This window comes from Poecilia reticulata, linkage group LG20, assembly GCF_000633615.1.
Source record: "Poecilia reticulata strain Guanapo linkage group LG20, Guppy_female_1.0+MT, whole genome shotgun sequence".
Taxonomy (NCBI): Eukaryota; Metazoa; Chordata; class Actinopteri; order Cyprinodontiformes; family Poeciliidae; genus Poecilia; species Poecilia reticulata.
Genome location: NC_024350.1, coordinates 20,580,993 through 20,596,418, shown reverse-complemented (window position 1 = coordinate 20,596,418; position 15,426 = coordinate 20,580,993). Strand labels below are relative to the sequence as shown.

Below are 15,426 nucleotides of genomic sequence, written 5' to 3'. Positions count from 1 at the left end.
TAAACTCCTGTGGGATTTAGGGCCACAGTTCAGGCATTACTTGACTTTTGAGATGCTAATCGGTAGCTCCCAGTTGTAAAAACGATGCACCGTTGTCAAGGTTGCGCATTATAGCAACTGTCCAGGAGGAAAAATCCTTGCAGCTGCACAGCATCTACAGGAACTAGAGGAAATGGTTGTCCAAACATGCAAAAAATAATAATAACTCAAGTCTAAAAACAGAACAAATCACAGCTAACATGACAGATCTGCCACCAAAAGGGACCATGAGGTGCATTTTTTCTGCTCACAGACTTCATCTGCATTGTCCTGGAATTAAGTAACAGTTTAACCTTTTGTAAAGACGCTAGCAGGAGAAAAGGCTCGTAGTCTATTACCAAAGACAAAAATAAAATCCTAAAACCTCAAAAATGATGCCGCTCCATTTTTGTTTCCATTTTGCAAAGGAGGAAGTTGCGATTAGGGGCTTCTTCAGACATCTTGCATACGTTCCTCCAGTAGTTCTTGGTGCAGCGCCACCACAGGCAGGGATTGGGGCCTAAACATCTTTAGGAGCATAAAAAAAAGAACAGGTCTTGCTAAATAAGGAAAATTGCCTCAAATTAAATATGTGCCATGATTGTACATACTTGCTTATGTAGCGTTGCAGCCACTTCCTTCTAAAAAAAAGACTGAGGACCATTTGTGAGCAGAGAAAACGCCTCAGAGAACGGGGGGAAAGTCCCCTACTGTGACCGACAACCAAGTCACTGGGACTTGCAGCTGGAGGACGTTCATTTACTCGGGTTGTTTGCATATGTACACTTACTGCTTTGCTAGCAGTACAGGCAGGAAACTCCCTGGATCGTAACGGGCAAAGACAGGTGACAAGTGTTTGGTGAGCAAGGAGCGTGCTTAGGCAGAAAGTACAGCATTGGCGGATGTAATTAAATCTCTAGTTCCAAAAAGCAAAGATTAAGTGTGTGTTTAATGGATCAATAATGATGGACAGATAAGACAAAGACGATTAATCAAAGTGCTTAGAAAACAGAACACTTAGGCAAGCAATTAATATGTCACGGAAACCTCACAGGGATAAAGATAATTCAGTTAAAATAAATGCAAGAACAGCTTCAAGGGATAATACTTGAGATTATCGTCATTGATTTGTCTACATCTGTGCGGGAGAGTATCGTTAATATCCATATTGATTCTCCGCTTTGTTTTCAGACGCTTTTGATAGACGCCACTCAAACGCCGCATCTCATAAAACTCCCAGTTTTAGATTTCATTACGCCGTCCAGACGGTTCGTTCATTTCCTCAAGGAGCGTCGGGAACATCGATTTGCTCCCAGACAGGAAGCACGAGTTCAGTCCTCGCTTTGATGAAATGCATCTCAAATTTTATATTGGAGTAATAGTGCATCAAAAACAACTGGGACTCTGAGCACCCCCCTCTACCCAAGTCAATATGGCTGCTGGCCAGGACGAGCTAATTTCTTTGGCCTCAGATGCTTTGCATAACACGAGTTGAACATACTCGCAGAATAAGCATAGACAGAGGCAGGAATGGAAGAGGGCCACATTGTGTATTATAATCACTGCCAACAGACAGCTGGGCTTGACTGGACATTATTCCTGTCGTGCATTCAAAGCTATTTTAGAGCCCTATACCATAATGATAATTGAAGTAAAATAGTAGTTACAACTGTAAGTGTTTGGTTCCTCCGTTTGATCACGTTTGTAGTGGTTTTCTGGGATCATGTAGCTGGTTTTGTTTTTGGCTTCATAAACCCGGATCCTCAGAGGGAAATCAGACTTTTCCTGCTTGAGATGCTTCCCTCTTGTCACCTCACTCACTGACATTAACAGGATGAAATTGGGAGGAAAAAAATAAAATAGTAGCTATGTTGTTTTGAACCATTGATTGAACTGGAAACAGCTGAAGGTGTTACAGGATTACACTTGATCTCATGCATTTACAGGGAATGCAGAGATGATATCCATCCATCCATCCATTTTCTTCACACCCTTGTCCCTCAGTGGGGTCGGGAGGGTTGCTGGTGCCCATCTCCAGCTAACGTTGCAGAGACGATAGCCATAGATAAACATCTATGGCTACGGTAACACCAAATGTACTTTAATATCCACAGTCAAACAATCTTTCTACAATCGGAGAAGCTAATATTTGGAGTCTTACTTTTGCTTTTGGAGGAATACAACCAATCAGTTCCAAGGAAAATAAATTGCACGCTTGGATTGGTCGGTTTGCAAACGGCAGATTCCTTGTTTTATTTAGAATAGTTTACTCAAAACCGAGTCAAACAAGAGGCATGCCAAGGACAACACACATCCTCAATTTGTCTGTGTGCAGCAGCTCTTGAAGCTCCAACTAGAACTGCACTCAGTCTCCATTCTTTGTGAATCTCCCCCAAACACACACACACAAAAATAAATAAACAAAGAGTAGAAGTCCCACAGTCCTCCCAAGACGATGGCAGCTTTCCTGTTGCTTGTCGACTCTTTTCAGCCATAGTTTTTCCTTTCATTAAACTTTCCATTTACATGCTTGGGTACAGACAGTGGCAGTTTCTGACGTGGGCAACCGCTCAGGGTAACATCTTGTGGTGGGCAACAAGAGCCCAACGTTGTACTGACTGAACCCGATTGGTCTTAACACACCACACACAAGGCAGGTGTGTAACACCGGTGAAAAATCAGGGCCAAAACAAAAAAAAGTATTAAAACAATTGCTAGAAACTCATAAGCCATAAAAAGAAATGTAAAAATTACTTTGCATTATGCCATAATGAATCTATGTAATGTTTTTGTTGTAGCATTCATACTTATTCACTGAAATGAAGTAAGTCTCAGATTATATTTTAATTTACTGAGACGCAGCTGAAGGGTCAGACACTGTCGCCGTTATAGTTACGCGCATTAAGAGCTCAAAACAAAGTTTGCAAGCAACAGAGAGGTGAGAAAACTGAAAGGGTTTAATTGAATAAACCAAAAATAAAAGGTGTTGCTTGAACAGAACAATCAAACGAGAGAGAGATTCAAACAACGTCTAAACTTCAGATGGAGGTAAACAAAAGATAAGCGTCTGAGCAAGAACAAAGAAAATCAAGAGGGCATTTTTAAAGAAGGCGACATTTGACACATTGTAGGTGTAGCAATTAGCAAGCCAAGACCAGGTGTGAAAAGGATAATGCAAAACAAATGAGGGTTGTGTAAAGACAAGAACAACCAAAAATTAAAGTATTGAATAAACCAACAAACAAGAATCTGGCTCTCAGTTTCTATGCCAATATAGTTTGAAATATTTAAAGTGTATTTGATGGAATTTTTTTTTTTTTTTTTAAGAGTAAAACTCAACATCTAAACTTGCAGCTGTCAGCAGTTAGCTTTATCTGAAACAATAAAAGACATTTAGACAAGATGAAAGCTCGTTTGTGGACTTGTCTTGAACATCTCCATGTTTCTTTTTTGCATCCAGTAGCTCTGGATATATTCAGTTTAATAGCTGAGCTTCAGTCCGACGTACATTTATAACTAAATTATCTCCCACTTCCTATATAATAGGAAACAAATTCATCTAGAAGACACCGGTTGTCCAGTAATTCAGTAACTTTCTTTTCAATGAAAAGTGGTTTCTATTTCTAGATAAATATAATTTTTAGAACTTGAAGGAAGAAAACAGTGTGATGTCTTATGAGCACCAATATCACCATTAGTTTTATGATTCATTTTAATGAGTAATATCTTCCTGTTCGATTTTAGTGTTTATTAAACATATTTTTTTTCACCTAAAAGTTTGAGACTTTTGTCAAACTTTGTCAAAGATGCATCAAAAATAACTTTTACTTGATGAGGGATTCTGATCAGTCTGTGGTTGCTAAGAAAAAGTTACGAAAGCTTTTTCTTGGACTTTTTTTTTGTGTTCCTTCTCCATTGTTTCCAGTGTTTTCTAACGTTCTGAGCAAATTGTTCTGTTGCTCAAAAAGAAAAAACCAGCTCCACTCAATAACGATCAACAGCTACAAGCTAAAGAGTTAAATAACGTTCAAAATCTTTCAACACCCACAGTAATCTGAAAATGATTATTTTGTCAACCTTAAAAGGTAACATTTTAGTGTCCTTTTAAGACAAAGTAAATATGAAAAGCAGTTTGTAATGAGCCATTTGCCAAGATAATAAAGTTATCCAAACAAACTTGGCTCCAAGTGTCAAAGTAATTCCCATCTAATCCTGAGCTCTTGGTGACAACAACTAGAATCAAGCTTTTGCAATATTTGGCAATTTTCCAACATCAGGGGTTTAGGCGAGCTTTTCTTTGCAGAAATGTTTCATTTCCACCACATTTGATTGCATTTCTTCACATGGACAGCCTGTCCAAGGTCATGCCACAGCTTCTGAATCAAATTTAAGCCCAAATGTTGAGCAGGCCAGTCAAAAATACTTTATTTTTGAGCTACTGCTCCACTCTTAAACCACAGCTCCGATGTAAATTTTCACAAAAACCTTTAGGATTTTCAGTAAATCTGAAATGGGCCTTTGTGTTCTTTTGGATTAGCAGTGGTTTTCAGTTTGGTACTCCTCTGTGGATGCCATTTTTGCAGTTTCTGCTGTTGAATCACGAACATCAGCACAAACCGAGGAACATCAGGCCCGTAGTACTTAATAAGTTTTGTGTACTACTGGAGGAATCCTTGATGCGTTTCTGAAGTGAGTTTGGCAAGGCCGGCTGAAGGTTCAAAATGGTTCCATGTTTTCTCCCTTTGTGGATGAAGTCTCTGTCTGTGGTTCTCTAAAGTCCCAAATCTTGAGAAATGGTTTTTAAAACCTTTATAGACTAAGAAGTATTAATAACTTTGTGGTAGTGATGACATCTGAAGAAAGCAAAAAGGGGGAATTTTCAGGAAGCAAAGCATACAATGTCCGACTCCCAAAAATCTAAAGCCCCTTATCTGGAGGTTTGGATGGAGCCAGTTAATTCACACAAGTGATTTGATTGGCAGCAGACAGCGTTCACTGGACGAGTGACGGCGCCACTTTAAAACTCCTCAAACGACATCTCAGCCACCTCCGTCAATTAGCAATGACACTGTAATAGATGGCAAGATGCAAATTGATAATTTCATAACAATGGTACGATTTAGTTGAGTAACAAACCTGTCAGAGTTTCAGTGGAGCAGCAGCAGCAGCAGCAGCAGATGTCACTAGTGAGCAATGAATGAAGCATCAAGCAATGAACCTTCAGGCAAAGCAAAGGGCTAGGAAGCCTTACAGCTTCACCAGGCTTCACTTGGCCATCACTAGCACGATGCACGTTGCTGTAGTGAGGGCCATCGCCTACACAAGTAAACGAAACATCAGCAAAAATGGAGAAAATAACTTAAAACGGGAACTCACAGTGGTAGCGCAGGAAGCGGACAGACAGGGCAACGGAAGGATCCTTTGACGAACAATGAAAATCCAGCAGCCTCGACGCTGTGATTGCTGAAAGGATGCAGCTGGTTAATTATAAATAGGGTGCAGCTGGGAGAGAAGACAAACAGGTAAACTCAGAGGAGATGAATAATAAAGCAGAAGGAGCTGGAAAAAAAGACTGAAAGGATCCACAACGGGAGAGCAACTTTTCGATGGATCCCTTTTTCAACACACCTGAATCAAACGACTTAATTCCCTCATTGGCATGTCATTCAGCTCTGCAGAAGCAAGGTAACGAGTCATTCACTCATTTCAGGTGTGCTGGAAGCAGGGGTGCATTTTAAAGGCGTTTTCAAGGACTGATCTAGAACCAATAGAGGAAAAAAAACAACTGACGATGGATACAAATACACAAGAATAAACCAAGAAACTAATCATGAAGGCCTAAACGTATATGGCAACATCTTGACTTAATTACACCGAGATCTTTTGCACGTACATGAGATGAAAGGAAAAGATGAAAGTACAAACACCCCAGAATCATGACGACTTTGTGTTGTGAGGCTGGTTGTGTTTAGGTGGTTTCCTGATTCCACATGTTTGGCAGATTGAGTCTCAGATGGAGCAGGTTGTAGCACAAATTGTAAATTAAACGTGAAGGCAATAACTAAAAGCATCTCAACTGAGTATCTCAATTATTTTTCCACCTGCTCTGGGCTTTAAAAACAGAATAGAAGCAAGAAAAAAAATCTTCAAGGTTTCCAAAGCCAAATAAAAAAAAATACACTCCTTCTGACTGGAAAACAAAGTCAACTCTATTCTGAATAAAAACAAAAGTTACAGTTTCTGAGCTCCCTGGCTGGCCAGAGAACAGTGCTGGTTAAAGGAACCCCAAACTTCCCATCTAAACAGGTTTTCTAGCAGATGACCCCTGGAGGTCAGAGAGGTTTGAGGAATTGATCTCAGCTTTCCAAAATATGTGTTTAATTATGGCTACTGCACGACTTAACAACAAGGCAACTCCTTCTGACTCGGTACCAGTTGAATTTGAAGACTATTGTTGTTTTAAAAGAAAAAAAAAAAAACTTTATTTTGTTTGCTGGTTATTCCAACAAATCATAAAAACACATTATGACAGATATGTCTAACCTGATATATGAATAATTGGGGAGGATTCTAATAATCTCTTTTCATGCGTTCACTGTAGAGGAGACACATATATGTAAAGTGGAAACTTCAAAATAAAAACCAAAGATGCAAGGTTTTACTCCCTCATGACATGATTCAAATGGATGACAATCAAAAGGAGAAAAATCATCTTTTTTTTTTTTTCTTAAAGGAACAGCTGCGATAACAGACAGCAGAGTGTGCATATGAGTGAGATTATCACACTTCTAGCCCGAGCTCTTTAAATCTTCGTCACAGCTTGCACGCCACACAGCTTCACGTCTTAAATCAATATACGACCACAGTGTAGTTTGAATTGCAATTTCCCTGCGGCACAGTTATGTCAGGAGTAAATATGGAACATTGTTAACTATATATTACATGTAGAGCAGAAGATGTCATGTCAACATTGTCTCCATGGCTTTAATATAGGCCGCCAGACGCTCCTCTGGGAAATCTGTGTTCAACAGAAGTGAGCAGCCATTTTTATTATATTTCAACATGCATTGGATACAGAAGTGTCAGGCTGGTCTTGGTCCCATGTGAGAGAAATATGTGTCCCCCTTTTACCACCTTAAACCAATGAACTTGGTTTAGGTGGAGAGAAATGAAGTCGAATGACATTAAAAGCAGCCTGGATATTGATCACAGGGTTAAGGGTTTGTTTGGTGGCTCAAAAAGTTGGTTTGATCTACAACTGAGAAGGAGAACAGTCTGAATAAATCGGTGACCTTTAAAAGCTGTCAAATAGTCATGTTTGAAGTTTGTCATTAAGGCATGCAGGGGACAGCAGGCGAGTAGGTGCTCTGGTTGGAAGTAGCCGTAATTCAACTTTTTGGTTTTCTGGTTCGAAAGCAATGCAGCAAACATGGTGGTGGCAGAATCATGCTGCGGGGAGGGAAGATAAAGTGACGGTAAACATAGAGCCATAGCTACAGAGGAGGGCTTTAGGTTAGGTTGGATGGTAGCAGGTGAATATGAAATTGCAATATTACTTTTCCCCATAAACAGTAGATCCCCTCTGTGGTCAATTAGCTTCAGCATCTTAATCACCAAATTTTGTGGAGGCTGTAAAAGACTTGACACTTTATAGAACAGCAAACTTACAGCAGGCCTGCTCGATTATGAACAAAATTATCATCAAATTTACTTTGATCAACTTACTGTAAATGGTTATCAATGAGCTGTGAAGGTCATTAACATTTTTCCTGGTATATTTTTGCTGAATCTTCCCTTGAAATAACTGACAAAATATTAAATAAAAATTAAGACAATAAGATCATCCATATGCTGTACTTTGGTCATTTGTATTCAGAAAATATTACACAAGGAAACTATAATTTGATTTACAGTATTTAACTCTGTTATTTATTAAAATGCTTAATTATGAACAAAATGAAACTGATATGTAATAATTGCATTGTGGCAGCTCTGCCCAAAAGAATGGGTCGGAACGCCAGCAAACAATTGTGAGAAACTTGTGCAAAAAAAAATATATAAAAATTTGACTCAAGACATCCAGTTTAAAAGAAAGTTGTGTCTCATGCTTCAAAACTCAAGTTATAAAGAAAAAATCTCTAAAACGTTTTCTGGCCTCCAGCAAATAGAAATTAATTTGTTGATTCCAACTCATCTAAAACAAGAGAAGTTTAGTCTGATTTAACTTCAAACACTGAGAAGAAAATATTTTTATTTAGTGCATGTAAACTTCTGGTTCCAGCTGTTTTGTCAAAATGTGCTTTCTCCCCTCTGATTCATAAATTCTGTAACTCGGTCATAACTGAGTAAATCCTGCTTTAATGAGACATTTCAATCACATTCACCTGTATGTGTTTTGTATTTCTCCCTCTAAAGCTGTTTTGTTTGTCTTCTGGCACTCAATAACTGAGCAATATTGTATATCCCTTTGTTAATTATTCTAAGGACAAGTTATGCTTATTGACAAACGCACCATTGTGTCATTGTCGATAACTCATTATCTTTCCACACACATCCATTAGACGTAGAAGAATCCGCCGACGTTGATGAATGGCAGCAGAATTTTTAATGTCTGTGTAATTGCTTACAGCTATACCGCACTGAATTATAAATCATTCATGTCTCTTTATAAGCTGCTTATTATTGCTGGAGATACAACACCGCTGCACGATGAAGCTGATGTCATGTTGCCGCCGTGTCGTGATGCGAAAACTGGAATTTCAAAACTCAATCAGGCTAAAAACGGTACTACTGAGTCCACCCAGGTGGAATTTACGCTCAGTATGAATCGAGCTGCTCTAAAGCAAAGAATATGACAAAAATAGCTTTAAATTGCTGTGAATGGCAGAGAACAGTGAAGCATGGAGGAGGCAGCATCATGCTGTGTGGTGGGGTTTATTCAGAAGGAAAATGGAAGCTCTTCAAAATCTGATGGATAAAGGAAAACCTGTTGATGGCTGAAATTAGGGTTGAATGATTGGAAAACATGAAATGTATATGTTATTGTTGAAAACTGAGATATATTTGCAATTAAGCTTTCTGTCATCTCAGTGCCCTCTCCACCGTACATAACCTTTAGCATCTTTGTCACAAAAATATGCATCAGACGTGGGCTATAAATGTTCATCTGTCTGGACAAACGCGTTATTGGCAATCAGAGTTTCATTCTGTGCTACTTGAAATGTTGTAGCCTTCCACAACGACGGCACCAAAGCTGTATTTTATGAGCAGGATATGAAAAACCTTGAAAAGTAATGACAACTGCATTACAGTTAGATTAGTAAGAATGGCCCAGTCAAAGTTCAGACCTCGAAAAACTGTGGCAATGCTTGAACACTGCTGTTCACGGTTGCTCCATGTCCGATTTGCTTTAGTTTGAGCTATTTTGCAAAGACGAATATGGAAAGCTGCTTTTAAAAAGTATTTACTCAGGCGAGCAGACTAAATCTACACGGCACGCTCTTCTGATTTGTTTTTTTTAATATTGAAAACCTCACAGTGATGCACTATGTTGTGTTGCTCAATCACAAAAAGTCATCATTTGAGGCTGTAACTTGAAACATTGTAAAAAAAAATAATAATAATAATAACATCAACGCTCCATGAATACATTTGCAAATAACTTTGAGATTTTGTGTGGAATTCTTCGACTTGCGTTGCCTTTTTTTTTCTTCTGTTCCTACAATAGAAATCTCTGACATCTGTTATGGAAGTTGGGGCAAAAGTAAAACTGCAACTATTAATTGCATCTATTACTGTCTCTGTTAGAGAATTATCCTCATATTGCACATTAGAAGATGAAATGTAACAAACATTTTGCCATCTAAAGACCCTCCTGAGCAACATGAGCACAGAATCTGTTCACGCCCCGTCCTGCGGTTTGAAAGGCAGCTCTGTAAGCATGTTCCGAGGCACGTCGCCCCCGCAGCCTTTTACCTGACCTCCTGCTGGTATTTTTATTGTTGCTGCTGCTATCTCTGATTGTTTATCTTGTTTTATTTACAACTGCAGCTGCTTTCTCATCTCTCACCTCTGTCTTCCCTCCCTGTTGTGGCCAAAGTCAATTGTTCATTGAGGGGTTACCAGGAAGAAATGTAATGATTTAATAGATATCATGAGTGATCTCGAGTGTTTGACCGGTGTTTTATAGGATGGGAAATGTGTTTGCGAAGGACACTGAGAAAACACTCAAGAGCATCATTAAAACACTAAAGCATACAACAATATAACTTGAAACGCTTGCTGCAGGGAAATTTAGTTTCTGATGCATTATTGACCTCTAGTGGTTGGCTCCGGAAGTGAAGTGAATAAAAGCAAGCAAAGTACGTTTTTTCTGAGAATAGGTAGAATTCAATGTCATATTATTACCCTCTAAATACATATTTAAAAGATAAACAAGCCTTTACAATCAAACTTTTAATTCTCAAAAGTTAGTCTTTGAGATATTTCAGAATGTAAGGGCTTAGATTAAGCAATGGAAAATTGTGGAGGTGATTGCTGATGAAAGGTTTTATTGTCAAAGCAAAGTGAAACATGGTTAGTCAGCGACAAAAAAAAACGGATAAAATACAAGATTGGCAAAAGCAAAATTACCACCATTTCCTCCTTTAATTAAAATATTTGATAGACACAAAACAGAGAGGCAATCAAATTTAATACAAGCTTGAAATGATGAGTAAAATGATGTGAAGGAGCAAAATATGCTGCCAAAAAATCACACCAAGCTTTCACACTTAGACAATCAGGGATGACAATCAGTAACTTAATTTAGACATGTATAAAATATACTTTTCTCTTGTTCTCATCTTCCAGTCCATATGCAAATCCAGAGCAGCCAGCCTTTAAAAATCACTTTTTCTCAATTGGTGCGTCATCCCTCGTTGAGGGGAATATTTCAATTTCCTTGATGATGCGTTTGGCAATGACGTCGTTGTTCGCCGAGACCATCCTTTGAGACATCAAATCAAAAGGTCCGCCTAAGTTCAAAACAGAGCTTTTGTTAAGAAGTGCGACGCTGATATTTACGGTGAAGAATCCCCGAGATTAAAAACATTTGTTTTGTAGCACGATTGTAAAAGTGAATATACCATCAACGTCCAGAAGGATTCCTCCAGCTTCTTGGACTATGACTGCTCCAGCAGCGATGTCCCAGCAGTGGATCCCGATCTCGAAGAAGGCCTCCACCGCCCCGGTCGCCACTAGACACATGTTGGTAGCAGCTGTTCCTGACCCTCGGAGCCTTGGAAAAACAGAAAACGGGAAACGCTAACTCAGAGGGGTTCCATCTATGCTAAGAGGTTCAACCCAGAAGAATTTCATTTTTTGTTTCTGTGTGTTTTTTTTTTGTCAAATCTTTTGTTTTTTACGTAATTTTTTTTTAGGTTAGTAGGTTTCATTTCAAGATGGGAGCACAAAGCAAAATTAAGACTAATGTAATATCTGACTTTACCACAGCTAGCGGTAGCTACATATGTAGCCTTAGCGCATCAGCTGCTCCAAGTTGTTTTCATCAGTGTAACTTTAATACTTCTACTTCGCCCAATCAATTCACTATAATTGATGTTTTTTTGCATTTTTATTGGTAAAGGAGATTTTTCAAACCTCCGTTGAAAATACTCAAGCATAAAAACAGAGTGACAAATGTCATTAAACAAATTATTATTGCTGTCTATGTGATTACTACTGACTTGCTAGCAAACGCTTGATTTAGCAATGCTAGCACAACAGTTTGCTGAAGTTTTCTTCACACTGGTACAGTTTTAATGCCTCTTATTGTGCTTCATTTCTCTATGTGTAGCTATAATTAAAATCGATAGGATTTGAAAAAAATATCATTCAGAAGGAGACTTAAAAAAAAACAAACTGAAAATGCACCGCGAGCTTAGCTTAACGTTAGCTTCAGAGGTTGACCCTAATGAACATTTCTGAATTAGTAGTTTGAGCAAAATTACTATTTGAAAGTTTAAAGGGTTTTTTCAAACTAACTTTTAAATATTTAAGTATGAGAATGAATTATGTCATATTATAAAATGTAGCTCCAGCCTTGCTTATGGCTTGCTCAAAGCTCCACATGATAAAACCTCAAGCTGAAGTTTTAATAACTTTGCTTCAGATTAATGCTGCACTTCATTTACTTCTGTCTGTCCCAATAACATTTAAGATTAAAAAAATAGTGTCATTAGAAAGATATATTTATCCTTAAGAATAATACATCTGGATTTTAGGAGTTAATTTCATGTTCTTGCTGTTGACTCTACTAAAAGGAAAAATCAAATCTAAATGCGTTTTTTAAATCCATTGTTAGCGTTTTTATTGCTTACCTAATTTTAAAATGGCAAAATTTGGTGTTTGAGGATTTTTGACTTTAAATTGCAGACATTGTCCTTCAACTTACCCATGAACTGGGATGCAGAGAATCTTTTGCATGGTGGAGAAGATTTTGGTCACTTTCTCTGGACTCCTATCAATTCCATGCTCAGAACTGATAATGGACTTGTGGATATCTACAACAACAGAAGGTTAGAGAGCTTTAACACTTTTGCTTGATATAAACATGGCAAATTTAATCTAAATATTAAAATGTGAATTCTATTTTTACCTTTCACATCAGAAACTTGAATGGGTTCGTCGTTGCAGAATGCACCCTTCCCTTTCCTTGCTTTATACATCTTGTCCTCCAAGCAGCTGTACACCACACCAAACTCCAACTACAAACAGAAATTATTAAAGTGTCACATCAAGCGGTGAGAATGAAATATTGGATTTTCGTGTCTTTTTCACGTACCTGTTTATTGACAGCAAAGGCAATGGAAACTGCCACGAATGGGAACCTGTAAGTAAATGGCAGCATTTAGATAAAAATAATGGGTCATTGCATTGCTATACAAAGTTAATGAGATGCTGATTGGCTCTTTTGTTGAAAGATTTTACCTCAAACACACACTGCACATGTTCATTATCTACTTTTCTAAATATCTTGTTAATTTAATCTGTTTAGAGATTTTTTTTTTTAATTAGGGCTCATTTTTTGAGTTTTTTCCTAGTAACTGTGCTTCATGTTTGTTTTTTTCCCTCAAAAAATACATTCAAACTGCAAGAAATTTGACTTCCTGGGTACTTGAGAGTCTTGTACATCATGTATTTTTGCCAGATTTGTAAATTACGTAACATGGTTGCCAAACATCAGCAGCTCTCTTACACAAAACGTGCTCAACCATCATCTTACCCATGCACAAAGTTTGTGGTGCCGTCTACAGGGTCGATGATCCACGTAGGTTTGTCGGTCAAGATGCACGGCTCACCTTTTGCAACAGATTCCTCCCCAATGAAGCTACAGCACAGAGTAGGAAGAGGAGCTAAATTAAACCAGGGACGTCATTTTTAAGCCTTTGTGAAACTCACATGTGTCTCTACGCGTTGCTCACCTGTGTGTTCCTTCTCCAAACTCCTCCTTCAGAGACCCAATGATGATTTTCTCCACCCTCTCGTCAGTCTTGGTGACAAGGTCCACAGTGGAGCTCTTGGTCATGACTCTGATTTCACTCTCGCCAGCTTTTCGAATTTCCTAATTGCCCAGATTATAAGCGGAACCGAATTACTCTCAAAGCCACCCACACTTCAGCTATTTAGTGCATTTATGTTGCTGTGTCGAAAAGAGAAAAACAAAGTTAGAAACTGCACCTCTCCAGCTTTTTTTGCCACAGCAACTGCAAAGTCGTAAGCCTTTTGCCAAGGGTCCTCCATTTTATTTCTGCTACAAGGTTGTTTGAAAGAGTCTGTAAAATAAAACAAAGACTGTAAAACTGCAACAACATCCCATAAAACGTGGGTCATTATTCGGACAACATGCAAATACGGTTTAATGTATGGAAAAATATGCCTGTAAAAAGGATTATTAGCGACTGGAGCCTCAGCGACTCTGAGGTGAGCGAAAGATTACGACAGCATCACCACAGACCTGCATCACGATTAGGACGCTTTCATTTCAGCAACATGCATTATGTAAGACTTCTTCTGCATCAAAGTCTGCCGGCATTGTTCCAAAGCACCACCACAAGCCAGGATTGCAACACATTGTGTTGAAATTTGTCCTTATATTGCTTGTCAATTAGAGATAGCGACAAAAACAATTGCTTAGAATGAGTTGGGACATGGTTTTGATGACAATGTCTTCCTTGTTGTGGAAGAAAACTGGCTTAACTTTGATGTTAAGGAAGCTCCTCAAGTTAAATGTTAATGCTATATCTGGTTTGTTTACGTTATCTCAGAATAACTGGATATGTATAGCATTAGATTTTAATAAATGTTGACTTTTATAAAAAAAAAAATTAAAAAAGCAGCTTCAGAAAAGTCGTTCCTAAGAAGCCCGTTTCTGTGATTAATGATATCTCAGTCTATTAAGTACCATTTCCCATCCTCTCTTCTTTCATTTAAAATTTGACAACTGGTGAGTAAGACGACACTGATAATTCTATTAAAAATATTATAGGCAACAATCATTAATGAAAATTCAATGACGATTTCATTACAAAGATTAAGACAACATTTAAGAAACAGTGGAACCCTGACAGAAGAGCTCATCGTTTCCCGTCCAGTTTGATAAGAAACGGCACAAATAGTGAAAGAAAAACTCACCTTGAGGAGAAGATGTGCAGCCAGGTAAGCCTGCAGGTGCTAGTGATGCTTGTTTGAAAGGCCCAAACCTTTAAATTGACTGACTGTGGAAGTGGGGCAACTTAAAAAGCTGGCATGACGAGGTGGGGAAAAGTACTAGACACGCCCTCCCCACCTCCAGGACTTCATTCTCATCAGCCCAAAGGAAAAATGTCCCATTTGCTCTCAGCTGAGAGCAACCAGGGTTGAGTAAGAAAGTGGAAAAATTTAAGGGAGCCTTCCTCTCACTCTGGTGGAGGTGAAACAGGAAGACACTCCCGTCTTCATATGATTCAACGTAACAACTGAACACGAGAGGCCATTAAATAATGAGTGAATTCCTGAAGGTTGAAGTCACATGTTTAAGGGAAGCTGGCCGGAGTTGACACATGAGGAAGAAAACCTGTTGCTTTAGATTATTCCATAACTTAAATTTCAACATATAAATGGGGGGTTAAAGGCCTAGTCAAAGACCATATCGAAGTCCAGTGTAATAAAACAAAATTAGAGCCGTTTCCCGTTCAGTCAGTTGAGCTTTTTTATTGACAAAGAATGTACAAGTTTCAAAGTATTGGTTAGCAAAGTTAAATCAGTAAACCATCTACCTCTTTCACCCTGAATACACCATCTTCACTTTGAAGCACGGTGATGGCAGCGCAATGCTGTGGAGACGCAAAGTATCCCAAACAGAACACACTCATACAATGTTTCATACGA

General features: G+C 38.5%; 1 protein-coding gene and 1 long non-coding RNA gene across 3 annotated transcripts; one reads left to right on the top strand and one right to left on the bottom strand.

Moving 5' to 3' along the window:
• Positions 1-10,591: 10,591 nt before the first annotated feature.
• On the bottom strand, positions 10,592-14,753 carry LOC103456804 (inositol monophosphatase 1-like). Of its 2 annotated transcripts, XM_008396560.1 has the most exons (9): positions 14,692-14,753; positions 13,738-13,832; positions 13,482-13,621; positions 13,283-13,387; positions 12,842-12,887; positions 12,656-12,764; positions 12,452-12,560; positions 11,145-11,296; positions 10,592-11,033 (listed from the first exon to the last, which is right to left on the bottom strand). In XM_008396560.1, exons 2-9 carry the CDS (start codon positions 13,798-13,800, stop codon positions 10,906-10,908), a joined length of 852 nt encoding a protein of 283 aa, XP_008394782.1. In that variant the 5' UTR covers positions 13,801-13,832; positions 14,692-14,753; the 3' UTR covers positions 10,592-10,905. The 2 variants fall into 2 exon arrangements, with proteins under 2 accessions (XP_008394782.1, XP_008394781.1); XM_008396559.2 differs by lacking the exon at positions 14,692-14,753 and having other exon boundaries at positions 13,738-14,017.
• On the top strand, positions 11,266-12,799 carry LOC103456803 (uncharacterized). The gene is made up of 3 exons (XR_532324.2): positions 11,266-11,354; positions 12,433-12,575; positions 12,668-12,799. It is a non-coding gene; the product is annotated as an uncharacterized LOC103456803 (long non-coding RNA).
• Positions 14,754-15,426: the final 673 nt, after the last annotated feature.